The following is a 24,411-nucleotide window of genomic DNA, read 5'->3' as shown; positions in this document are numbered from 1 at the left end:
AAAGAAAACAACAGCTGGGAAAGCCACAAAAAAAGGTTCCCTAAGGACACTCCAAGTGATATATCTAAGGCAGCTTATCTGAAGTCAAGGTCATGATGAAGGCTAAAGCTAGAACTCACTGGGAGTTGTGATTTCTTGTCCTCAGTGTCCCTGGAGGGCATGGCTTCTCCTGCTTTCAAAATCTTTGCAGCAAGGGGACAGGTTGGGCCTCCCTAGCAGTATGAGTGCAGCTAAAGGTGAGGCAGACTCCCCAAGACTCCATCCTGCCCCATGAGTCTAGATCCCCAACACAGCTCCCAGCCACCATGAGGTTGGAGCCAAGTGTCACTGACATGTTTGCTTAAGTCCCAAAGTTTCCACAGAGTCATAGTGGTCAGGGCGGAAGGATGTTGGAGCTCATGTCCTCGTATCAGACCGATAAACACTGACCTGCAGGATCTCATAGACTGCCCATGATCCTCAGTCATAGACCCCACATCCCTCTCCTTCAGTGTCAAGTCCACCACGTGTTCTAAGTTCACTCAAGAATACAACGAGGGCTATGGCTTTGGTGAAGCAGTTAGGACACCACTTGGCATGCCCACATGTCAGAGTCCCGGGTTCAAGTTCTAGCTCTACTTCCCATTCCATCTTCCTGCCAACTGACACTGTGGGAAAGAGAGGCAATGGCCCAAGTAGGCGAATTCCTCGCACCTGTATGGGATACAAAGATTGAATTCCTGGCTCCTCACTTCAGTTTGGCCTGACCCTGGCTGATCGGGGGGCATTTGAGGAGTAAACCAGTAGATGCAAAATCTCTCTCTCCCTACCCCTTTGCCTATTAAATACATTAAATAAATGAAAAAATAAGAATTCAAGAAAGAATCAAATAAATCACATATATCTACAAGAAAACCACCTTACCAGGACCACATTACATTGTAATCATGGTATTTACTCCTTTCCAATGATCTACTCCCAGAGGTATTAGGGAGAGAGAAAGAAGGGGTTCAAAGTACAAACTTCACACGATTCTTGCCTTCCAAGCTTCTCTGGGGGACAAGAAAATACATAATATATGAAAAAAGAATGCTACCAAATATATACACATATATATATATATATGTAAAAACAAACTTAGGAGAACAACAGATAGTGTGCATGAAGCCCCCATTACGATTCATTCTACGTAGAAAGTGACCCACAGCTAGGGGCAGAGACCATGAAGTCTACCTGACTGCCCCCAAACGTGGGCTTTTCGCAGGAGGTGGGGCCAGAACCATGACGGGAGGGTAGAATACCAGGATGTACAGGTCAAGGCAGCAATCATTCATACACATGGGATCTCACTGCACATTGAACCCTGCTGACTCCTGACTTCTCACCCCACTAAGAACGGCTGCTCAACACTCTAATCTTAATCTCTGGCTTAGAAGAATGGCAAGGGAGGAACGTTTCCTTTTTCCTTCCTCTCATGAAATCAGTTATCCACCTGTAATGCCCGCATCTGACACTGGCCCATCTGACCATGTCCCACCTGAACCACTCACTTACATGTACATGTTGTTGTATTTCATGTGTGTGAATGTGTGTGTGTGTGTGTGTGTGTGTGTGTGCATGCTCCTTATCAATACCCACAGACCACAATGGACCTGGGTTAGCTACAATTCTTGAAGGTTACTTTTCAGCTTCTGGGCATCATCTGCAATTAGAATACTGTCAGAGGCAGGAAAGAGATGGGCTAAATCAATCATCGTCCATATTGGTCTCTATTTCCCAGATGAGTTTTCTTGAACATCATAGCTCGCAATAATTTGTACCCTGCTGTTTTTCCTTTCTGTCTGCCATTAGCAATATGTATTAAGCATCACGGATACCCTGGAAACAGTGGAGTAGGACTTAATGGCACAGATTCATTCATTCATATTTGGCAATTATGACTTCTCTGTGTCAGCTGCACTCCACTCCGAATGCTGGGATGATGGGAGCCTTACCTAACAGCTTCTACTCCTGCCTGACTTTGGCTTGGATCCTGAGTAGGCAAGATGGATGTCACTGGGCCGTTCAGCCTTATCTAATTCCTTGAAATTCCGCTGGTCAGGTGGATTCCTAATGGTCACCCAGAGCCTTCTGACTACTTAGAGTGAGACAGGAGGACTTTGCTTTCATGAGCTGATAAGTCCTAGTGACTGAGTTTAATCTGCATGCCACCAGGACTTATGGGTCATCTGGCTGCCTGCCTGGGGAGAACTCCACTTGCAGGGTCTCCATTCCACACACCCTGGAAGCTGATGGATCTTCACAACCAAGTAAGCACTCAGTCACAGCTCCCCAAAGCCCCGTTTCCCTCCTGCTTCCTTTCCTTGGATTGCATTTCCTATGTGTGTTCTGTCAGTCTGTTTATTCACAGGCTGTGATCAATTCACTCAAACAGGTCCCTGTACATACAAAAGACTTCAAAAATTTGCAGGAAGTGAAATTCAAAGATAGATCGACTTGGGTACAAGTAAACTGTGAGACACATGTGATTTTTCCCCCAATGTGCATTTTCCATGAACCTTCCACTTGAACACACAGCTAACGACTAGTATCAGTCACCCGCGACTGCGCACTTCCGGTATCTAGTGTAATTCCTAACAGAACCCACGGGAGACTCCGAGGCCAGCAGGAAAGAAAGGGACACTGAGCCCAGTGCTGCCAGGTCTGCTTTTTAGAAATGCTGGCAGTCAAACCCAGCATGATACGTAGTTCTCACTTGCGTGCGCTGGGATCCCATATGGGCTCTGATTCAAGTCCCGACTGCTCCACTTCCATCCAGCGCCCTGCCTGTGGCCTGAAAAAGCAGTAGAGGATGGCCCAAAGCCTTGGAACTCTGCACCCACACGGGAGGCCTGGAAGAGCTCCTTGCTTCAAATCAGCTCAACTCCAGCTGTTGCAGTCACTTGGGGAGTGAGCTAGCAAACAGATCTTCCTGTGTTCTTCTCTCTAAAGCCTGCCTTTCCAATAAAAATATGTAAAACTTTAAAAACACAATAAAGAAAGAAAGAAATGGTGGCAGTCAGATGAGGGGCAGCCAAACATCCACATTTTCTTCCTGTGTCCGAGTTACTGGATTCATTTTAATTTCCAACTAGTAGAAGTGGCACTGCCTCTGGCTCCCAACTGGGGGACAATGCTGCTTCGGGCATCCAGGAGAGAAAGCCTGAATTCCTCCCTGCCATCCTCTTGGGTGACTTTGCTTCTAAATATCCTTTGCCACTGTGCCTACAGGGGCTGTGCATGGCAGTGGGACCACTCCCTTAAACACTGACAGCAGCCAGTGCTGTGACAATCAGGCCACAGAAATAATTCAAGTAAAATTCCCCAAGAGGTGGGGCCCCACGGTCTTCAGTATTTTCTAACTCCTCATTATTCACTGGCAGAGGCACGCACAGCCTTGAGCTGAGACCTCTGCGGTGCCCACCTTTCAGCATGGACACGCTGTGCACGCGGAGTGACTGCTGCCTGGGGTGAGTTTAGCTGCCCAGGGCTGGTGCATGGAGACAGGGGCTGGGCAAGAGAACAAACCCCATGGTGTGAGTCTCCACCAAGGGAGCAGAGATTTCCTGTACACAGCAACAGTTTCCAATCTGATCCTTCTGGAACCATCGGTCAGCCCACCAGAAAATCCAGACAACATTGTGCCACAGGCATGTTGCAAATCAACCAAAATGGATGAGCTGTAGCCCTAAGTACTGGCTTCTACAACAGGTGCCTCAGCTCCCCCAGCATTCAATCTGCAAGATCAGTGCTCTTCTGCCCCCTTCAAGCCTGCTTCCTGTGTACACATCCCTGCTCCCTAAGCCAAAGCCAGGAGAACTGTGGTCCCAGCAGGTGTCCTCAGACTTTCCCCGTAGGGGACCCTTTATCCCTGGTGGCTGAAATGTCCCCCTGACGCCATCTTACCTCTGCCACCCAGCAGGGAAGCGAGGCCTCCCCAGTGTTTCCTTGGGCAAGGAGGCCCAGGAAGGCAGGCTGTGTCCAGCCCCTCATGCCTGCCTCCCGTTGCCTCTGGCCTTTGGGTCTTGGGAGCGTGCAGGTCCTTTTGCCCTACGGCAAACTCTCTTCGGTTTCCCGAGAAGACGGTTCCCAAGGAGAGGGCTCTCTGTGGGCCTTCGTAGGCCGCGGGCACCTGGGCCCAAGTAGTGAACCAGTGTAGTCAGCATGGCCCATCCCAGGGTCCTGGTGGTCTCTGGCCAGACGCCCTCCAGGTCACCCCTGCCCAACATCCCCAGTGTGCAAATTTCCCCAACCACAAGCACCGCTCAGGACCAGGTGCTGTCCAACCAGCATGGCGGACACAGCCAAAAATGTCCTGGCCCAGCCTTTGGGAAGGACTCTCCACATGCGGCTCCCATTAGAGCTAAAAGAGGGGTGGGCTGGTCCCTAAGTTCGGTGTGAGATCCCGAAGGGAATGGAGGGTCCAAAAGGCCCCGAAGGGCTGCGGCGGGGACTGCGGGGAGCCCCCTGCCTGGCCCCTCCTCAGTGTCCAGTTAGCCTTGGTGGAAAAGTAAACAGGCCCGGCCGCGTGCCCTTTGCACCTTTTGCAACGATCTGGAGGCAGGGCCTTCTATAAAGGCAGCACGGGTGCCGGCCGCACATTCCCACCCGGGCTTGCGCGAGTGCTTCCCCGAGGAGCAGGAGCCAGCCCGGCAGCGGCCAGGAGGCCCCGCGCAGGCACCGAGCTGCGCCCACCGTCAGCCATGGGTGCGCCCAGGCCCACGCTGCCGCTGCTGCTGCTGCTGCTGACCGCTGCCATCGGCCGGGCCCGTAAGTGCGAGAGGGGCTCTGGGGCGGGTGTGCTGTCACCCCCGGCCTTGGCCCTGGGCATCTGGATGGGACAGGGGCGGCAGCAGGTGCACCGGGGCTGGGATGGGGCAGCGGAGCCTGGCCACAGTGGGTGTCCCGGAGCCTGCTGCTCTCTGTAAAGACAGGACCTGGGCAGTGGCCCTGCAAGGCGGGGAACGGGCTCCCTGGGAAGCTTGCTGCCAGCCCAGCATTCTTTCTCCTTTTCTTACAGAGGACGAAGTGCTGGAAGGCGTCAGCCCGAGCTGCTCAAGTAAGGACCCTCCCGGGCGTAAAGGACACCGGCCACGGTTCTGCCGAGACACTTAGAGGCCCGGATCCTGGGAAGGTCGTGGGCGCTTGTCTGCCACCGCCAAGGCACCGAGACTGCCTTCCTTGCCATGCTCGAAACCGAGCCCGGCGTGGGTGGGGAAGGGGCTGTCACCGTTGGTCCATGGACACTTCTGGGACAGCACTGTCGTACTTATCAGCGACTAATCATTGATTTAGAGTGTGGGGGTGACGAAATGCTGACTTTAACCTTTGTGCAGAAATCCAGACCCCCGCCTCCTCTATTTACCTGACCCCTTGGGGTCAAAAGAGCGGACCTGGGCGCTAGCACCCAACCACCAGGTGTGGGCTGAAGCGCTCCGGAAAGCTCTGGTGGTGCAGCATCGCCACCTGGTGGGCATCTGCTATCACTGCAATTAGGCTCCGGACCCAGATATTCCTTCAAATTGATTCAAAGAAGTCCTCTCAAGCAGGTGGAATCCTCCAGAAAATCCTTATGGCGGGGGCGGAGGGTGGGACGGGGGAGCACGTCCCTGAAGTTATCCAGGTGCCAGTAGGGATTAGTAAACTATGTCTCAGGTGTTTTGTGGAATGTAAAAGGAATTATAAAATGGGGTTTTCAAGCTGTAAAAGCAATACATCTCTTTGTGTAATGCCACCAAATGTTATTTTTCCAAAGGCTCTTGTTCTATAGACTTTCTGCTCCCAAATAGTTTATTTAACACCACCCTCCCTATGCCTCAACCCGAGCTTGAGCATTGCCCTGTTCAAATCACTTAAGGTCCTTTCGCAGTGCCCCTCTGCGCACGGACTCAGTGAGACGTGGCCATGTGACTTCTGTGGCTCACACGTTTCCCCTCATTGCAGAAGATGCCACTCGATTCAAGCACTTCCGGAAGTACCTCTACAACTATGAGGTGGAGAGTTCCAGTGGGGTCCCCGGGACTGCAGATTCAAGAAGCACCACCAGGATCAACTGCAAGGTATGGGGCCTGGGGGAAGGGAACTCTGGGAGCCTGGAGCCCCTGGCATTCTCTCAGCTTGCTGGCATCTCCGCGTTGGGATCCTCCTGAGGTCTGTAAGGCAGCTGCACCGCTGCAAAGTTCGACATCATGGTCTAGGTTATCAGCAGTGAGGCACTTCAGATAAGCACAGGAGAGAAGGTAGTGGTGGGTGAGCTACAGGAAGTGGGCATCTCAGGAAAGCACGTGGTTGTTATAATCAAACTGGATCTGTTACTAAGAACAAGTGGAAACAAGAAATTGAAACATGCAGCAATCTGTTCTAAAATAGAACCTCACTTGTTACAGAGACTGCATTCCGCTGTCCTCATAGGCAGGCAGGAAACAGAGCCCAGGGCTGCCGTCAGATGGGGAGAAGTAGCGCTGAGCGGGCACCCTCCTCTCCGTGGGGCCCTGGCACCCTGGGCTGGGCTGTCAAACACAGCAGGCACTGGCCACATGCAGCAGTTTCAACTGACTTAGAGTGAAGACTCAGTTTCTCATTTGTGGGACCCAGAGCCGTGGCGAAGGCGCCCGTGCCGGACAGCGCAGCTGCAGGTCACTGCTGCCGTGGCAGCTGCTCCTCTGTGCATGTCTGACATGCCAGCTGCATGAGAGGCTCCCACGGTAAGGGAAAATGGCAAAATGGAAAAGAGATGAGCAGGCACTACTGGACAGGGACAGGGTTGCTTTGGTGACGTCAAGGAGCAGCTGTCACTGAGACCAACGATGACGCTCATGCTTCCCCTCTTTTCTCCTAAACTGCTTCCCTGTGCTGCTTCTAACAGACTGAGCCTCTTATAAAGTGAGAAAACGGAGAGCCAACAGGAGGTCAGAATTCTAACCATGCATAGAGGCTAGCTTAAGTAACACCTAACCCTGCGCGAGACCAGGACCAGGTCCTAGTTGCTGCGAGGATGACCCGTGGCCGCTGGCGACGAGCATGCAACGTCAGGGCTCGGCACTTCCCTGGGTGTCCTGACCCAAGGAAGCCCTGGGCCGGCTGGGGCGCCTGGCATTCTTGAGGGAGACGCTCAGCATGCTGCCTGCATTCTCAGGTCGAGCTGGAGGTGCCCCACCTCTGCAGCTTCATCCTGAGGACGAGCCAGTGCATGCTGCGAGAGGTGTATGCCTTCAGTCCTGAGGGCAAGGCCCTGCTGAGGAAGACGAAGACCTCTGAGGAGTTTGCTGCAGCCATGGCCAGGTGAGGCACGGCCCTGTGTGTCCAATCCGGCTGGGCATCCCGCCTGTGCTGGGCATGAGCGTGTAGAGGAAGTGCAGGTGCATGCGTGGCGGGGGCTTGCGTGTGCTCCTCTCAGGCAGGAAGGTGTGTGCATGTCTCTGTGTGCGTCTCTGTTGGGTTTGACTGTGTTCACCTCATCATGCACTTGTGTGTCGACAGGCATGTGTGCACCTGTGTGCATGTGTCCACTGAGGTTTCTCTGTGTGTTCATCTCAGACATGCATGTACCATGCGTGTGCTCATCCCAGGTAGTATGCATGTGTGTACATGTGTGTGTACATGTCCTCTGCGGTAGGTGGGTGTGCTCCTCTCAGGCATACGTGTGTGTGTGTGTGCTTGGGCAAGGCCATGTTCCTCAGGTCTGTGTTCACCTCAGGCATGTGTGTTCCTGGGTTATTACATGTGTGCCTGCCCTTGTGTGTGAGCATGGCCACTGAGGGGTGTGTGCATTGGGTGCATGCATCTCCGGCATGTGTGTGAACATAAGCATTTGCATTCGGAATCCACCAGTAACCAGGGAACCCAGGGCTCTCACAATCATGACAAACAGGGCAGTTTGGGGCCCTCCCCTGGTCAGATGCCCTAATCATCATTCAATTGTGACTCTAAAAGATCTCATGCTTTAAAACCCTTGAGACAGTGAAGCTGAGATGGTTTGTTTCAACAGCTGAGTTCTTGTTTATGGATTGAGTTAACCAAGACTGGTGCCCAGTGGTCTCCAGTGTGTGTGTGTGCCAGCAGCACTTTGGCCTGGTGCCACTATGTGGCCTAGCTGTCTGCTCATTGTGGGGCAAAGGGGAGCCCAGGCCTTAGCTGCTGCCCTACCCAGAGCTGGTATCCAGCCTCTGCAGTCTGAGGCCAGTGCCATGTCTAGCAGGCATCTCTCCTGACTGATCAGCACACTGTGTCACAGCACTTGTTAAATACACTCAGTGCCCAGGCGTGGTTTGGTGACATCAAGACACTCCATGACTCCATCCTTGCATTTTTCATTTGCTAAAGCCTCACACTCAGAAATGGGCATAGATGCTGAGACCTCCCACATTATTTCACGTGAGACTGAGGTGCGTATGAGCGAGTCTGGGGGCCAGAGGAGGCTGCACCTTTTCTCCATCCTTACTCTTCTCTGAACAAAGACAACAACTAGCTCCTGACCAGGAAGGTGTATCCAGGCCCACCTCACTGTACCTGGGACTTCCTGAACCTGCAGAGTTGTGGGAGGCTGAAGCACATGAACCTGGGTTCCTTCTCCTCCTTCTGATTTAACTAGAGCAGGTGTAACCAGGCCCTCGAAATCCCAAATTGTCCCCAAGAGAAACTCTTTAGAGTCTACATGAGCTTCCAAATGGCCCGAGACAATACAGAGTTGATATCCAATGTATGAAGAGCAGCTGAAATTCACTAGTAGGAAACGTGAGCTAAGGTAACAAGGGGAACTTGAGCATCTTATGCCCATCAGGTTGCACGAGTCTGGAATGGCAATGGCGCCCGTCACTGGCAGGCCTGTGAGGAGCAGTATCTCCCTGCACCTGCCACTGGAAGTGAGAGCCGTCAGGCACTGTCTGTTCTAGTTAAAAATATGTATTCCCTTAGCTCTTAGACCCCAGCCTACAAAACCAAAGCAATTGTATGTGGAGATCAATGAATAAGGATGCTTAGTTTAGTATCGTTTGTGCAGCAAAACCAACATACGTCCAGAAAGAAAGTGTTTGCACCAAATGGGGCCATGTTTAAGAAATTATATCTAGCTATAGAATGGAGTATCATTTGGCTGTCACAATGTGTTAGAGCTATACCAAGTGACTCTGAATCTTTGTAGAGTATAATAAAGTGAAAGAAAAAGGGAAATGGAGGGAAAAGAACACAAAATAAAACAAGGATTAAAGCTTCCTGTGACTGCAGTTGCGCCTGCCCACATCTGCATGAGGTTGTTTGAATGCAGAGAAGGCAGAAACATACTGATGAGGCTGTCCAAATGGGGAGTGTGGAAGAGACAGGTGTGTGTGGCAGAGGTGCGGGGCAAGAAGTGAAAGAATGCTAACAGCTACACCAGACATGCTCATTGGGAAAACGTCCACGCGAGAAGAGAGGCGTGAAATGAGCCTTCTCAGGTGCCTGCTGTGTTCCCACGGGACAAAGGCAGGCCCTTGCTGTGACCAGGCCCTCTCTCTCCCTGGGACAGGCACGAGCTCAGGCTGACTGCTGTGGAGGGGAAGCAAGTGTCCCTTTACCCGGAGGCTGATGAGCCCAAGCACATCCTGAACATCAAGAGGGGTATCATCTCTGCCCTCCTAGCCCCCCTGGAGACAAACATGGACACGCAAGAGTTGTTTCTGGTGAGAATTTAGAAAACCAGTGACAGCACCCTTGAACCTCACCTTTGTGTGCTTGAGCCCAGCCCCTGGGCTGCTGAGTGGATGGCTGGCCCCACTACTGCCCCACTACTGCCCCACTACTGCCCCACCTGCCTCTAGTGGTAGGGAACAGCAGTGCCCAGGGGTCCTTCCTCCTCTCCCTGGTCTTGCAGTTCCAAGCAGACCACTCAGGCTGAGTCTAACTTTAAAGCAGTTACTGGGGACTCCTGACCACCCCGCCTTGCCTCTGTTTGAATCTATTCTCTTTGCTCAGCATAACAGAGCAAAGCCCGTATGGGTTTTATTTACTTGAAAGTCAGACAGAGGGAGAGACATAAACGGAAACTTCCACCTGTGGATTCCTTCCCCGAATGCCTATGATAGCCAGGGTGAGGCCGGCCTAGAACCAGCAGTCTAGAACTCCATCCTGACCTCCTACTTGACTGGCAGGGACTGGAGTGCTTTGGCCATTATTTGCTGATGCTCAGGTGCATTACCAGGAAGCCGAGTCACAAGCACAGAGGAGCCAGGGCTCCAACGGGCACTCCTGCACGTGTTCCCTAGCGGTGGCTTAACCTATTGCACCACAACATCTGCCTAAGCCTGTATGGAGCTTTAACTACCAAAAACAATGGAATATGTTGTTAGCCTGTGCTCTGACGTTTAGGCTCCTATCAAGAGACACCCATTTCCTGTAGCCCTGTGAGGCTGTCTGAGGCCTCTGTTCCAGCTTCTACACTACTGACTACTGGGAGAACACAGAGATATGTTCCACACAGACCTCCCCTCAGGGCAATCCTTAAACTGGTTTTCTCTCTCCCAGCTCTGCCTGGCCAAGCACCAGCAATGCCACCTGCAGACTGGAAGGAAAGTCCTTCCCGATTCTTATTCTTTCCACCTCCCCCTGCCCCACCAGGATCCTTCCCTGGGCACCCACCCCACAAGACCTAAGACTGTCTGCCCACACTAGATGTACCCTACTGTATCTTCCATCCCCACAGGATACCGTGTATGGAAACTGCTCCACCCACGTTACTGTGAAGACAAAGAAAGGAAATGTGGTGACTGAGATGTCCACAGAGAGGAACCTTCAGCAGTGTGAGGGCTTCCAGCCCGTGAGCTCCGGTGTCAGCCCCCTGGCCCTCATCAAAGGCATGGTGAGTTGCACACGAGCAAACTGATCCTGGAATGTTCCAGCTAGTAGAGTCCTCCATGCCCATTATTTATGTAGACCTTTGGGCAGGCTACTGAGGACAAAACACGGGCAGGTGTCTATGACTGTGAGACCTATGATTAACTCATCCAGAATTAAAGTCAGACACACGATTGCCTTCCCAGAACCCTGTATTTCCTCCTGCCCATGTGTCTTGGTATGAAACCACTTGCTGTCACTTGAGAGTAATGCTTTACCCTAAGAGGACAAAGCCACCTGCCATTCCTTCCTGTGCAAATACTGGTTGTCCTTAGCCCACCCAAAAAGCCCCAGGACCTGTGTTCCCTTTCCCTCTGTCTCATTCCATGAAGCACCATGACCACCAGTGTTCCAGCTTTCCGACCCTTCAATCCCAAATATAACCTTGACCAAAGCCTGGCCCCTTGGCCCCTTGGCCCCTTGGCCCCCTGGCCCCCTGGCCCCCTGGCTGACCCACCCCCTCAATACTGACCTTCTCTGCTATTAACTGAGGTCACCATTGCACCACATCACATGAGCCTGCCTAACCTTTTGTACTACCTTCTGGCCATGAGTTACAGTTTGTCTCAGTAAACATGAAAGATTTGCACAATCACTGCTGGGCTTATAGCATTCCTGGTCATTGTCCTTGGGATCAAACACAGGAATCCTGAGAGCAGGAGCCATGGTCAGCTCTGGCTTAGTTGTCTTTTCTGATCACCTGTTGTATACTCTCTCCCACTCTAAGACATACCAAGGAAAGATAGTGAGAGACGAAACATGGACCTGCCTCTGGGGAAGCTTCCAGGTTAATGCAGGAATAATAATAGATACGTACATGCCAATAACAGACAGTCCTTCTGGTACCCAATACATTGATAAACTGAATTATGCAGACTAGCAATGCTAGGCCTGACCAAGAAGGGGAGAGTATTTTTTACATAACTCATGGGGAAAAGCTGAAAGTGAAGCATTACCTTAAAAAATAAAGGGGGTATGCATATGGAAGACTCATAGGCAAAGAAAACCTAACAGTCGATTGTGCAAGGTACTATGTATGACAGGATGGGTGTGTGTAGGATGCAAGGCCTTACGTAAATGCCAAGTGCCTGTCTCTTTTTACTGAATTTATCTGGTGGTGAACTTTCTTTCTACCTTGAGGGCAAATGCCCAAGACAGAAGACTTGATATCAACAACACTCTAAACAACACTCTGTTCTCTAAATTCATTCACAGGCCCGCCCCTTGTCAACTCTGATCAGCAGCAACCAGTCCTGCCAGTACACCCTGGATGCCAGGGGCAAGCATGTGTCAGAAGCCACCTGTAAGGAGCAGCACCTGTTTCTGCCTTTCTCCTACAAGTAAGTCATCGGTTGGGTTGTTGGACCCCTGATTTGTTATGCGATGGGTCCATATGGTCTTCTCCTATGTCCCATTGTAGACTGGGCTATGGCTAAAAGGGAGCTATGGACGGATACAAAGCAGAGACCATCCTTTCACCCATTTTCAAGCTAATGGGCAATAAGGCAGGAAAACCCTTAGACATGCAAGCCAAATTAAAAGCAATGAAAGATTATCTTGGATTCAGATTTTAAGGGCTGTAGATCCAGAAAAGCTCTACACCTCATTGCAGGGCAGCCCGGTTAAGAAAGGCTTTGGGAAGGATTTGCAGTTTTAACCAAACACTTGTATATCAAAATTTACCTTGAAAACTGACAATCATTTAGTCATTACCATATTCTGTGTGTTGTGCTATCAGAGATACAAAAGAATTGAGGCCCAGAGTCAACCCCAACTCTTTGGCCCTCCAGACTGGGAGAAGGGTATAAGATACACTTGTCCTGATGGAAAGACAACCAGTATGATCAGGAGGAAGTGAGTATTATCCATCAGGGAATCAAGGATGACTGAATTTAAACATGCTTCAAAAGGTAGACAGGATTTGGGGAGAAGTAGAGATGAAGAAAACATTCTAGATGGAAAGAAAAGAAAGTTCCAGAAATCAGGCCATTCATGATACAAGGTGCACCTTTTTTTAACCAGGAATAAGTATGGGATGATGGTGCATATTACACAGTCTTTGAAACTTGAAGACATACCTAAGATCAACAACCGCATCTTTATTGAAGGTAAGACTCTTTGTCCATCTGGATGCTGGGAAGTCTGTTCCAGACATGTCAGTGGTGGCTTCACTCTTTTATGGGCCCTAGAAATGTCTGCTGACTAATGAGCACAGTGGACTCTGGCATTCTGGCATGGACTCACCCCTGGTGAGAAAGCACATTCCTTCCAGAATGTCAAAGGGCAGTGGGATAAAGGATTCTTGCAACTGTTAAACAGCACTTCAAGTGAACTGAGTTTCTCATATACCCTATAGAGAGAGGGCAGGTGAGAGAGGATCTTCAGGACCCAGCCAGATAGTGATCCCAGGTTTGATCATTAGAGATGTCCAGTCTAACCCTAACCCAACAGTACATTGTACTGAAGCCTATCAAAACTTTTAACAAAGATTTAATTTTTTATTGGAAAGTTAGATTTACAGAGAGAAGGAGAGAAAGAAAGATCTTCCATCCTCTGATTCACTCCCTAAGTGGTCGCCATGGCCAAAGCTGAGCCAATCCAAAGCCAGGAGCCAGGAGGGTCCTCTGAGTCATGGCTGCTGGGTCCCAAAGCACTGGGCCATTATCCACTGCCTTCCCAGGCCACAGACAGGGCATTGGGAAAGAAGTGGAGCAGCCGGGATATGAACCAGTGCCCACATGGGATCTCAGCACCTGCAAGGCAGGGACCCTAGCCACTAGGTTACCACACTGGGCCCTCAAAACCCTTTCTTTTTATAATACCTCACTGATTTCCTTGTCCATAGTCAACCTGCAGTGTGAGACATGTACTTTTGTACCCATCCTACAGAAGGCAATATTACACAGAGAAGCTTAGTGAGACCCTCAAGGTCCTAGGACAATAAAGGTAGCACAAACTGGGGGCCTGTTACACACCACTTCCAAGCTCACATTTACCCCTCTGCCTGGAAAGGTCTCCCTTCCCCATGAGCTGCTGGTAGATCCAGTTAGAAGAAATAGCGGGTGAGTGCCAAAATGTCCTACCTCAGCTGTGACTACGTCCCCTCAGCCTCTCCCCTCCAGATATTTCCAGCAAAGGGTAATCCAAAGCTAGATTCCAACAGACCTGGATTCAGTCCCACCTGTGCCTCCTTGACGCAGAGGCTCCTTGGGAAAGGCAAGCTGCTCATCTCTGTGTCTCAGTGACCAAACTAGGGAACAGCATCGATCCTCGGTGGCGGGTGGGTATGTTGAGATGAGTCAGTGAAAACAGGTCAGTCACCTGGCACAAAGCCAGGAATCTATGAGGCGCTGAATGCAGGATAATTCTCTTCTCTCCATTGCTGATATCTCCCCAATTTCCAGTTTCACTACAGAAGTGAGAATTCCTTTGACACCTTCCTTCTTCCAGGCACACAGAGGGTGGGTCTGGCCTTTGAGAATACCAAAGCCACATCACCACCAAAGCAGGCTGAGGCTGTGCTCAAGACTCTCCAGGAACTGAGAAAGCTGTCCATTTCTGAGCAGAATGCCCAGAGAGCAAAGTTCTTCAATAAGCTTGTTACTGAGCTGAGAGGCCTCAGCAGCGAGGCAGTCGCCTCCCTCTTGCCACAGCTGGTCCGGGTATCCAGGTATGTCTTTAAGGCTTACAGCTCCGTCTATCATACAGCCTGGGGCAGCTGGTCAAATCTTCAACCATTTAAATATCAACAGAGCTAATCAATTGGTCAATTGGTTAATGTTTGCTAGATACAGTGCTTTGAATTCCATAGGCAATACATACACTGCATTCTATGCAAGCATGTAGATATTACATTACAAGGTAAATTGTCCCCACATTTGATGGGCATCTTCAGAGTCCTGGTTCTGTTGTGTGTATGCTGTAAAGTCAGAGAGAATAAGTAATCTGCACCCTCTGGCAGCTTATAGGACCCTGAAGAGAGAACTCAGGAAATCAGATATAATTCTCTACATGTGAAGGCATTGGCTCAAAGTGCTGGGAAGGCCAGTGTTTTCCAGGCACCTTTTGTGCCTGAAGCAAAGCATAACTGACTTCTCTGGCTTCAAGTCCAGGGGTCCTATGTCAAACCTTTCTCAGTGGTACTTCAACAGGGAGCACGACTCGCAGGGAAAGACTCGAGGTCCTCAGGCTCTGAGTTGGAGCTTAAAAGGTGGCTTCATTTGGAAGGAGAATGAGGGAAATGGGGCAGTCCAAATGGAAAACACACCATGGGTTCTACACATCTCTCTGTTTCTCTTCTCAGCCCCATCACGTTGCAAGCCTTGGTTCAGTGCGGACAGCCCCAGTGTTACACTCACATTCTCCAGTGGCTAAAAAGTGAGGGAGGCAACCCACTGCTGATAGACATTGCTACCTACCTACTGGCCTTGATCCCAGATCCCTCAGAGCACAGGCTACAGGAGATCTTCAATACGACCAAGGAACAGCAGAGCCGGGCTACCTTTTATGCACTGAGCCGAGTGGTCAACAGGTGAGTCTTCATACTGTACTGCTCTGCCTAGAAGCAGAGACAGCCCCATAACTGTATGATTGCAGTGCGCTTCCCTCCACTGCCAAGCCTCACTGCTCACCCCTTGCCTTTTTCAACTGATCGTTTTTTTTGAAGTGATTTGAAATAAGTAATCAGCAAGAACAAGTGTGGATTGAGGACAAACCTAACGGTGAGTTCTAATTCTGCTCTCTTATCCTGTAGCTATTACGAAGCCCACAGAGTGACCCAGGACCTGCAGGACATTGCTGATTACCTGGTGGAACAGATTGGTACTGAGTGTGACAGGGATGAAGACCACACCTACTTGATTCTGAGGGTACTTTCAGGCTTTTGAATCGTCTGCATTATTTCTGAGATGCTTTTCCTGCACATCCCTTACTTATCCTTTACCCTGGACCAATTCTTTTCCTCCAATGCAGGCCATTGGAAATATGGGCAAAACCATGGAGCAGGTAACACCAACAGTCAAATCTGCAGTCCTAAAATGCATCCAGAGCACAAGGCAATCGCTGCTGATTCAGAAAGCTGCCATCCAGGCCCTGAGGAAGATGGAGATTACAGACGAGGTAAAGTCCACAGAGGAGGTCCAAACGGGAATGTTTATATAAATGAACAAGGATTTGGACAGTGTCATAAGAACACGATTTCAACTTTTCTAGTTGCAAATTCAACAAGCCTATTGACTTGATGGCCAAGGCATGTGGACATTTGAACTTGCTGCTACTGCAAACCGTAATGCATCTGTGTTTTGATGCAGTTTAATTCACTTTTTTTAATGGGAATCTTCTGGGAGACTACCTTGAGCTGGTTGCTGCGGAGAAAACTGGCAAGAACAGGAAGGACCAGCACTTGAAGACACAGTAGAGACAAGCCACACCTACACCTCAGAGAGAGCTAGCAGGCCATTCCAGTGTTGGCCATACATATTCTGTGTTCCAACCAAAGGACAATATTAATGCTCTCCTCTTTCGACTGCAGGTCCAGGGCATCCTTCTTCAGGCTTTGCTCGATTATACTTCCCCAACGGACAAGCGACTGGCTGCCTACCTCATGTTGATTAGGGAGGCATCCCAATCAGCTATTAACCAAATTGCCCAACTTCTCCCAGGGGAAAAGAATGAGCAAGTGAAAAACTTTGTTGCTTCCCACCTTGCCAATATCTTAAACTCAGAAGAACCACACATCCAAGAGTAAGTAAGAGTCGTTACCTCTGTGCCCTGTCCCCATCTGCCTCAATTCAGGTAGAGCCACTGCCTTCCCTTCATGCAGTGCGCTTTCTTGTGCAACCAACTTCTAGGGCAAGTTGCAGCAGACCCTACGTTAAAATTTGGGGCAAATGAAATCCACATATGTAAGCTGTACCTGGAAATCAATTTTTACTTAGAGTACAGGAGACAGTGGATAAGGCACATGGTGTGGGAGCTCAAAATATGTTTCTTCTTTCCATCCAGTCTGAAAGATTTAGTGAAAGCAGCTCTCGAAGGATCTCAGCTTCCAAGTATCATGGACTTCAGAAAATTTTCCCGGAACTATCAACTTTCCAAATCTGTTTCCCTTCCATCATTTGACCCAGTCTCAGCCAAAATTGAAGCAAATCTGATATTCGATTCTGATAATTACATTCCTAAAGAAAGCATGCTGAAAACAACCCTCAGTGTCTTTGGATTTGCTCCAGCTGACCTCTTTGAGGTATGTATGAGTCTGAGGAGTCACAGGTTCTCTCGTCCATTCTGAGTGGCTCTGTAAGGAGAAAGTCAAGGGAGCCACGAGCCACCAGGGTAGGTGCAGGAACCATCAGGCAGTTGGCATCATCTCTTCAATATCTTTTGCTTTGCCTCCTCACTCACCTTCCTCTCCACTCACTAGGGGTCATCTGAAGTGATAATAGAAATGCAGATGACTCAGAAAGACTATGCAACCCCAAATCCATGGATATCCGTGAAGTGGGTAATCATATCTGGCTCAAACACCAAATCTCTCAATGCTGAATCCCCAGTTCAATTATTTATCCTCTCTGAATTGTTACCACTTCTAGAAAGGCAAATGAGTTCTGCCTTTAAGATACTAAGATTTAAATAAAACAACTTGTGTGAAATGTTAAGTTCAACTCCCACCTGGGTATTGATTAATATTAGTTTAATTAAGTAGATATAAAGAGGGGTTTAGGAGGCCAATATATAACAACAAATAATCCTAATGGCATTTTCTTGCCTGATTTTTTTTTTAAATCAGATTGGCTTAGAAGGAAAAGGATTTGAGCCCACACTAGAAGCTTTTTTTGGAAAGCAAGGATTTTTCCCAGACAATGTCAATAAGGCTTTGTATTGGGTTGATGGTCGAGTTCCTGATATTTTTTCCAAAGTCTTGAGGGACTACTTTGGCTACACCAAGGAAGATAAACGTGAGCAGGTATGTTTTATTAAGTATCCCACCCCTTCCCATGTGCAAGAAAAATAGATCTCAATGCCAAAACGTTCTGTTCTAAGCCTGGAGGTCACACAGGTTCTATGTGACTGAAGTAATAAACATTACGGACCAGTCCTCTGGGGATAGAGACCATTATTTCCTGAAAGCGTCCCAGGGTACTGGACTCGTGACAGGCTCTAGTCTAGCACAATGATGCAGCGTGTGGATTCTGGAGCCTGGGTTTCAATTCTAACTTGATTGTCTTCAAGCCTTGCATACCTACATGTGTTGCTAGATGTCAGATGTATCTGTGTCTGCATCCCCAGGTAACTACTTTCAATCCATAAGGGCTAAGATCAACTAAAGGAAACAATGTTTTAAAGGTTAAATGAAATAAACATTTAAACTTCAAAGTGCAGCACCTGAGATGGACAAGAAGATCGGAATTTTCAGTTAAGATTTTCATTATTATCAACTGCTTTCTTTGGCTCTTATATCAGTGTGCCAGCTAATGGTTCCAAAGTTCTGCTTTGGAGTTGGTAATGACACCCCTCTGTTTAGGGACTAGAACCTGGGTTATGCAATTGGGAGTTTCTTGATCTTTAACTCATTGTCCATCAAAATGCAGATTGACTGGTAGCACTGTAGGAGACTTTGTCAGAAATGCAGATTCTCCGGCTTCTCCCAGGGTCCACTGAATCCCCAGGCTGCAGTTCAACAAGATCCCGGGTGACTTTGGTGCCGGTGTGAATCTGAGAAGCAAGACAATCACTTCCTCCAATTTTCACTGATGATCTCCCTTCATCTTCTAATTTATTGACCTCTGCTGCAGGCTGGTGGACTTGGAAGCCATTTTAAGTCTGTCGATCCATCTTTGCTTTCCCTGTACCTGGGCACTGCTCTGGGAATTCTCACCCAAAGGAAATCTCTGTCCAGGATCAAATGTTTTTAAGCTTTTGGCCACATTTATATAGCAGCCACAAAAACACATAGCACTTTTCTCTAGTCGAAGGAGAAGCGCTACACAGGGAAGCAGGTATGTTCAGGGCCATTTTAACACAGGAGAACCCAAGGATTTTGGAACCCTGGAGAACAAGGATTCTCCAAACTTTGGCTACATTTTTTCAAGTTAAGGACAACTCTGAAACCATCACTGTCCCTGATAAGATCCCAAGTCTTTTTCATGTCTGTTCAGAGGAATGTCCTCCAAGGGATGATAGGTTCCTGATTTCTGTATCTTTCCTGAGTCCCTGTCTGGAGTGTGTCCAAGCTCAGGCCCCGCCTCAGAAGTGTGAAAGTGTAGGACAGTGCTGACAGCTCACTGGACATTTTGTTCTTAAAACCCAGGACATGGTAAATGGAATTATGCACAGTTTTGACAAGCTGCTCAGAGACTTAAACTCCAAAGAAGTCCCCGAAGCCAGAGCTTACCTGCGTATCCTGGGAGAGGAGCTTGGCTTTGTCAAATTCCAAGACCTCCAGCTCCTACGAAATCTGTTGCTGAATGGTGCTCGCACTCTGCAGGGGATCCCCAAAATGGTAAGTGGACTGCTCCCATGAGAGCCCACGAGAATAGCTGGAGCTCTTCCTAAATCTCCCACAACCCACAAACCAGAGAAAATCACAGTTCCTGCTTCAAAGAGGCAGGCTTGACTCAACATTCAAAGATGATGATTACTGGCCCGTAGGTTTTGGCAGCTTTAAAAAGTTAAGGTATTCATAAATTAGCACTCTCTTGTAAGAGCATCATTTTGATCACCTAGAAAACAATGTCACTTGCATCCTTCCTTTCCCTTTGCTGAAGGTTCCTTTTAATATATAAACGATATAGCAGTTAGGACAGAATATGTAAATTTTATGCATGTATGTAAATTTTATGTAAATATATAACTGGCTATACTTTTATTTTTGATAATTGATTAATGGAGAATATATACAAAAATTGCTCTAATTAGATAAATAAACATGTTAATTATAAGAAAGCAGACTTCAGATATTTTATAAAAATGTTATTTTTGAAAGTATATATTATCCGTCCTTCGGGATTAGGGAGGCGAGCTTTCTCTGGTCCTCACCTAGCTCCAGCTCTGGGTCCCCACCCTCTCTCGCGATGACCATTAGGATCACTCCAGAAACTCCTCAAAACAATCGAACAAACATACAAACAAAAAATCCTAGAATGGAGAGACAACAACAAGGAAAGCTTAGAATCAGACACAAAAGGGTCAGTGTGGATTCACTTATACCTCACTAGGTAGGACACAAAGATTAGTTACGCCTCACTGGGGTATTGGGGATTTCTCTGCACACCCCTCCAAAAAAAAATGTTCTGTACCTAAACTGATGACACATGTCTTGCTAGAGTTATAAGCCAGATCAGACCACCCGAAAAACAACTAAGTTCAGCAAAATCATGCTTCAACACTATAAACAGCTAAATAATAAAATAAAAACAGACAAGACAGCTGAATAGTAATCTAGAGCCATTTTGAGGTGTATGAAATCCGGTTGAATATAAACCAAAAATTGAAATGTCTATGAAGAAGTCACAGGAAGTAGTAAAGAACCTGCATTTTCCTATTAACATTTTGTTAATCAATACCATGTCAATTAATGCCATAAGGTTGTAAATGGCTGTTGATCTTATGTTGGGGCTTTTAATTGATTGGGATGATACTTTGTTGGCTTTACCTTCAGACCAGAGATGGTCTCACCAAGAAATCGTTGAACCCACTAGGATAATAAGATGCTGGACTTTATGCTAGGTAAATACTTCCAATGAAAGAACCTCAACTGAATTTGAACTGTGGTGATGCAGCAAAGTGGAGAAATCCACCATGGGGAGAGGATTCGGGGAGGGGTAGGGGGAATCCCAGTGCCCATAACACTGTGTCACATAATGCAATGCAATTAATTAAAAAAAAACAAAGTATATATTATCTCATTAGCCCCTTGGTTTAAAAAATTTGATTGCACCAAAATGTAACATGCTTCATGTAAACTCTTTTACATGAAGTCAAAAACACCAGAAATAAGCCATGTCATCCGTGATGCTTAACATTCATAAAGCTCACTGTCCTAATGATATTCTTAGGCACATTCTGAATTACCAGTTGAAAATGGCATGTTATTCATGTAATGATTTGTACTTTGACTTGTTGAAACCAGTCATCACTAGTATTTATGAAACTGAGCAGCTAATCAAACTATGCTAGCCCCTTTCTTTCTAGATAAAAGGCAATCATTACTCAATGTATGGAAGATGACAGTTAGCAAACCCCACTTTGATGAGGTTTACTCTTGGTTTCCTTCCCCTGCTGGGTCCACAGATTGCAGAGGCCATAATGAAAGGGTCAAAGGATGACTGGTTCCTTCACTACATCTTCATGGACAATGCCTTTGAGCTCCCCACTGGAGTCGGGTTACAACTGCAAGTATCCTCCTCTGGAGTCATCACTCCTGGAACCAAGGCTGGAATGAAATTGGACGTAAGCCATGTGAGTCTCCTTGGATTTCCGTAGGTGGGACTTCTACTCCAGGATGGATTCCTTGTGCACATTCTACGTATGTGTCTCTTGGTTAAGACTAAATACATTGTCACAGTAGTAATGTCATTGATTTTTATAAAAAAAAAATTTAGGGCTCCCCAGATGTACCACTTCACTGGCTCCAGTTGGGGTATGGAAGTAAGACGAGAAGCCAGCTGTTCTCTCCCTGTGGATGAATGCTCTTGTCATCTTTTAATGGGTTATGCTTAAGTTTAACTCAGTCAACTCCTAGACCTGGCTAGTGAGGTCTGGCTCTGGGGAATTGGGAATTTGGCTTTCTTCCTCCAAATGAGCTACAGTAATGTCTCCTCAACTGAGAGTTTACCCAGAGGTGGGAATGGGTGAGTGCTCTGTTAGGAGGTGGAGGTATGTAACAAAACTGAACAGGCTGCTTCCTGGCTTACAGATGCAGGCCGAGCTGGTGGTGAAGCCCTCTGTGTCTGTGGAGTTTGTGACCAACATGGGCATCATCATTCCGGACTTTGCCAGGAGCGGCATCCAGATGAACACCAACTTCTTCCATGAGTCAGGCCTGGAAGCTCGTGTTGCCCTAAAGGCTGGGCAGCTGAAGTTCATCATTCCTTCCCCAAAGGGGCCAGTGAAGCTGTTCAGTGCCAGGTAATGCCTCTTCCTAGGTCTGCCTAGTCAGAGTGGAAGACAGAATTGATGATGCACAAATATATCTGTAGGATTTGGCCAAGCTTGACAGCTATTTTGAGATAATTCAGGATCCAGTGAAAGGAGAAAGGAGGAGGGAGCAAAGATTCTGAATTACTTACTTTGAAATCTATCTTTGACTCGGCAAATAATTACCCTTCTCTCTCCTCACATTTTGCTAGATCGCCTTGTGTCTTCCTGCATTGAGACTTAACATCTACTGGCTAACCAGCAGTTATTAGGTTGTTATTTCCTGTCATTTGTTTGCTTTGAGAATGAGGAAAAACTGCATCTAGGGTAACTGTCCTTGGTAAATTAACATTTGGCCTCAGGAAAAGTATTAAGAGATGTACTGTTATGTGGTGGGTGGCTCTGCAGGTAAAACATGAAATTTCTAATTCCATGATCTTGGGATGCAGTCTCGTATTGATATTTCCACTCTCAATCACAACTCTAACCACTGATTTGCCTTATTTTTCTACATTTTGAAAACACATATTTGTTTATTCAATGATAGTATTTGATTGCCTAATGTGTAACAAGCATATTGAGTGAAATCACTGACCTCCTGGAGGTGGTGTTTATGGGGAAAAAATACATGAAGTAGAAATTAAATTAGTGAGAGTTGGAGAGCACCATAAAATTATGTATCACATAAGCTGAGCCAGCCAAAAAACAAGGAAATACGATCTTACTTACTAAGGGCTGGGCCAGGATTCTCCTGACAAATAACAGAATGAGGGTCCCATAGAAAGAGAGAGGAAGTATGGTTCCAGGAACTAAAAGAGGTTTAGTCTGGGAAAGTGCACTGAGAGCATAAGAGATGATGTGTGGAGACAAGGCAGGGCATAGACCAGGGCCAGCCTTGGAAGTAATCATAAGGAGTCTGGATTCTTCTGAGGGTAAAAAGGGTTGAAGAGGAACATAAGAAAGACAGGATTGTCTTTCTGAAGAAGCACTCTAATGCCAGAGTGGGAATGAGGTGCACTTGACGACAAGGAGAGTGATTAGGGTCTATTACAGTCATGAAATGGGGATTGAGGAGCAGAGGACAGCATGGTGGATCAGCAAGCTCTAGGACTTTCTAGGAATCGGTACTGTGAGCCCTTGGTGACTGACTGAGCATAGGAATAAGAAACAACAACAACAAAACACAAAGGCAATGGGATATCCTTCCTTGAAAGAGAAACTTTAAAGAGAGCGTGCTGCTTCAGAGGAAGGTGACAGATGCAGTTTTGGATGGGTTGCACTTGCTGTGCTGCTGGGGTTGGAGGTGGGAGGAATTAGAATTATCTCATCGGAAAGGGACTCCAAATACAGATTTCAGAATCATCACTGTTTACAGGTTGCCATCTCATGATGTGAGCTAGTACAGCAGAAATGTGGAACACATAATCTTATGGACAGAGACGGGACATATCAGCCAAAAGAATGAGTGACCCAAGAGGTAGAAGAACCAAGGTCCTGATTCCTAGGAGCCAAGCAGTAGCCAGAGGGGCTAACTCTGTAGGAAGGCTGATACTAGCACTTTCAGTCCAGCCCACCAGCTAAGCTTTGATCTTAGAGCACCCCCAAGATAAGGAACTAATACAGAGGAAAGCACCATTGGAAGGAATCTGGTCATTGTTGAACTTGCTTGTTTACTCATTATTCAATTATATATATGGGGAAAAGGTATCATAATTTCTTCAGAGATTAGGGCCACTAAAATCCTCAGCATTCATCTATTGAATGCTTCTGGGAGATACAGTCTAAAGATATCCCTGTGGTTTAGGAACAAGAAAGGAGCTGGAAATGTTGATCAAAGCATTTTCAAAGTCATGATGGCGTCAATTCACAGCTAAGTGAGAAACACATTGAAAGGAAATGGGGATTGCAAAGGCAACCAATTCTCTCAGTTGTAAGGAGACAACAGAGAGCTGGAAGGGAAAGAAAGAGGTGACAAGAGAGAGTCTTAGCAGTATTTAATACAGCCAGAAATGCCATAGAGAAATTTCAGAGGAAAGAGAGCTGGTTGCTCCCCCCAGCTCTGTCTGAAGTGACAACTACACCCAAGTTCAGTCCCAGTAATCAGTCCCGTAGCATTCCGAGCCTGGATTTCCTCTAAGCTGAGAAGCCACTGCCTCCTGTTTGGAGGATTACAGGTAACAACATAATGAACTCAGTGCAGCTTTTGAAACACAAGAGCTTTTTAGTTATCAGTACTCTTCCTATTATTTCTTTCCCAATAGGCCAGCCATTTCAACAAGGTATAAGACAGATAGGACGTAAAGAAAAGGATAAGAGGTCATCACATGGCAAGAATTAGCAATGTTCATTCCATTTTATGACTTAAAGATAAATCAAGTTTCCTTTTTCTTCTCC

The 24,411-nt window shown here is 47.6% G+C and overlaps 1 protein-coding gene across 1 annotated transcript in view; it reads left to right on the top strand.

The window, feature by feature from the left end:
- The first annotated feature begins 4,721 nt into the window (after positions 1-4,721).
- The window catches only part of APOB (apolipoprotein B), a 38,204-nt gene continuing 18,514 nt past the window's right edge, over positions 4,722-24,411 (top strand). Inside the window, 18 exon segments of the mRNA XM_040992733.1 lie at positions 4,722-4,788; positions 5,039-5,077; positions 5,962-6,077; positions 7,154-7,299; positions 9,521-9,674; positions 10,694-10,849; positions 12,100-12,224; positions 12,907-12,992; positions 14,335-14,554; positions 15,188-15,415; positions 15,638-15,752; positions 15,856-16,002; positions 16,415-16,626; positions 16,888-17,125; positions 17,669-17,845; positions 19,190-19,381; positions 21,172-21,339; positions 21,797-22,008. Of these exon segments, the coding sequence (XP_040848667.1) occupies positions 4,722-4,788; positions 5,039-5,077; positions 5,962-6,077; positions 7,154-7,299; positions 9,521-9,674; positions 10,694-10,849; positions 12,100-12,224; positions 12,907-12,992; positions 14,335-14,554; positions 15,188-15,415; positions 15,638-15,752; positions 15,856-16,002; positions 16,415-16,626; positions 16,888-17,125; positions 17,669-17,845; positions 19,190-19,381; positions 21,172-21,339; positions 21,797-22,008 (2,798 nt within the window).

The sequence above is a fragment of the Ochotona curzoniae genome, unplaced genomic scaffold (genome assembly GCF_017591425.1).
Source record: "Ochotona curzoniae isolate NIBS_2020 unplaced genomic scaffold, NIBS_Ocur_1.0 contig_883, whole genome shotgun sequence".
NCBI lineage: Eukaryota > Metazoa > Chordata > Mammalia > Lagomorpha > Ochotonidae > Ochotona > Ochotona curzoniae.
The sequence above is the reverse complement of the archived record's forward strand: the minus strand, read 5'-3'. Positions and strand labels throughout refer to the sequence as shown.